The sequence below is a fragment of the Orycteropus afer genome, unplaced genomic scaffold (assembly GCF_000298275.1).
Source record: "Orycteropus afer afer isolate SDZICR_OR568_19922 unplaced genomic scaffold, OryAfe1.0 scaffold00080, whole genome shotgun sequence".
Taxonomy (NCBI): domain Eukaryota; kingdom Metazoa; phylum Chordata; class Mammalia; order Tubulidentata; family Orycteropodidae; genus Orycteropus; species Orycteropus afer.
Genome location: NW_006921667.1, coordinates 7,296,785 through 7,299,160, shown reverse-complemented (window position 1 = coordinate 7,299,160; position 2,376 = coordinate 7,296,785). Strand labels below are relative to the sequence as shown.

Below are 2,376 nucleotides of genomic sequence, written 5' to 3'. Positions count from 1 at the left end.
GGAGGACATTATGCTGAGTGAAATAAGTCAATCACAGAAGGACAAATATTGTATTAGTCCATTATTGTAAAAGTCAAGGAACAGTTTATATGCAGAAGGAAAGTTTCTTTGTTGGTTACCAGGGGTGGGAGGGAAGGGGAAGGAACACTGTTAGATAGGTAGAGATAAGTATTGACTTGGGTGAAGAGAATGGCAATGCACCAAATGTGAGCTATCAACATGGTGGTAACTGAGAAAGAGGAAGACAGAGAGAGATACATGGGAGGTGCAGATAACAAAGATGAACCCTTTTGCACACACAGTACTGAGTTGTCAGTGAAGGCAAACACAGGTATTCGGGTGGATAGATGGGTGGACAGGCTGAAATATGTCTATGCAGCAGGGAGTGTACCCAAGGCCATGTATAGGGTTGGCAGACATGGTTCTACAAGTATATTTGTATGTTCTGTAAGAATTCCCAGGTGTATAGTAGAGCTGACAAGGGACAAGATTGCAGTCACTTCTTGGTCACAGCCAGCTACCCAGAGGGACCAGGTCGTTGAACCTGTGGGCTCGGGACCATAGTCACAGGGGACGTCAAGCTCAACTGGCATAACATACTACACAAAACATTGTTCCACCTCCTACTTTGGTAAGTAGCGACTGGGATCTTAAAAGCTTGCAAGAAGCCACCTAGATGCAACAATGAGTCTCTTCTCAACCAGAGCAAAGAAGAATGAAGAAAACCAAAGATTCATGGAAACATTTAGTCCTTGCAACTGGTACACCATGCAATTCTCAGCCTATACGTCTATGAGACCAGAAGAACTAGATGGTGCCCGGCTACCACCGTCAATCACTCAGAGGGGTATCTATGTAGGAGATCCTGGATAGAGAGGGAGAACAATGTAGAACAAAACTCAAGTATCATTTGGAAATTTTTTTTTAAAAAAACGGTGGGACCAGGTTTGCTGGTCTGATAGAGCCTGGCGGAACCACTGAGACTATGGTCTCTAGCTGCCCTTCAGGTATGGAATTGAACCCACACCTGTGGCTTCCAGCCAAACAAAAGAAAGGCATATGAGCTGAACATGTACCTGAAGTAGATACACTCCTTGGAGAGAACAATCATGGGAGAAAGAAGGGCTATTTATTCACAGGGAGACAGTTCAGGGGGCAGGAGTGCATGGAGGGAGGCGCACAGAGAAGAAATAACTATGAGGAGGAAGTAGGAGCTGAGCTGTTGCATTGTGGTAAATTGTAGTCAATGTCATGAGACAACATTTGTGAACTGCTGCATGGAAAGTGAATTTGCTCTGTAAACTTTCACCCAAATCACAATTTAAAAAAAGATGGCGAAGATGCTAACTTGAGCAGTATTTTACTCCAGAGCCTTTGTATTTGGTCTGTGAGCTGGCTTCATTCTCATTAATATCTCCTGGCCATCATGAGCCCTGCCAACTCTTATGATTCAAGGCATTTGCTTAACTCATGGAAAGGCTCTGCGTCGTTTCGGGAATGGGCTCTTTCCCCTCTGGGTCCCAGTTTCCCCATCTGTAAAATGGGGGCGGCACCAAGAGCACGCCTAGACCTCGTCCATCTCTGATGATACTGATGGGACGCGATGTAGAAGAGGGTGTCATGTTTGGTACTCCTCTAGGTCCTTACCATTTGATGATGTTGTGAACCAAAGGTAAAAAGGAGTAATTGTCTTCTTTTACACCCGCAGGTGACTGCGGCGTTGGCGCCAGTGACTGCTGAGGCTGAGGTGCAGCGACCGGCGTGGGCGGCTGAGAAGGCGGCAGCGGCTTCGTCTCTGGCAGCGGTGGCTCGGCAGGCGGCGGTAACGCATCCTCCGTCTGACGCCCTGCAGCTACACCAACAGACGCCATGGCAGTCAGTCTATCAGCAAGACCAGATGGCTTCAACCTACCGGAAGCGTCGCGGATTCTGTACATCATCACTGCACGCCTGCTGGAAGGTTCTGAGCTTGCGCACTGGCGTATAGCTGAGGGGCGGGGTAAAGGGGCTAGGGGTGGCGCGGGGGAGGAGCGGGGGCGACTGTTGCTAGGCAACAGACAGTTGGCGCGTCTAGGGTGGCCTGAATTTGATCTTTAGTATTAAATAGTCAGACATAGGAAATTTACTTCAAAAAATAGTCCAGTGTTCTTATTCTTATTCATCTGACGAAGAGACTCCAAATGCAAGGAACATTGGAAACTGAGATGAGGGCCAATACCTCCACCCACTGCCATTGAGTCCATCCTAACTCATGTTGTTGTTGTTATGTGCCCTCAAGTCAGACAGATTCATAGCGACCCTTCCATGGGTTCCCGAGGCAGTATCACTATGGAAGTAGATTGCCCCATCTTCCTTTGGAGGTGTGGGTGGTGGGTT

The 2,376-nt window shown here is 47.8% G+C and overlaps 1 protein-coding gene across 1 annotated transcript in view; it reads right to left on the bottom strand.

Moving 5' to 3' along the window:
* The window catches only part of MED9 (mediator complex subunit 9), a 61,578-nt gene extending 59,707 nt beyond the window's left edge, over positions 1-1,871 (bottom strand). The window contains exon 1 of the mRNA XM_007941446.1: positions 1,648-1,871. Within this exon, the coding sequence (XP_007939637.1) occupies positions 1,648-1,871 (224 nt within the window). The remainder of the gene's footprint in view (positions 1-1,647) is intronic.
* Between the last annotated feature and the right edge of the window lie 505 nt (positions 1,872-2,376).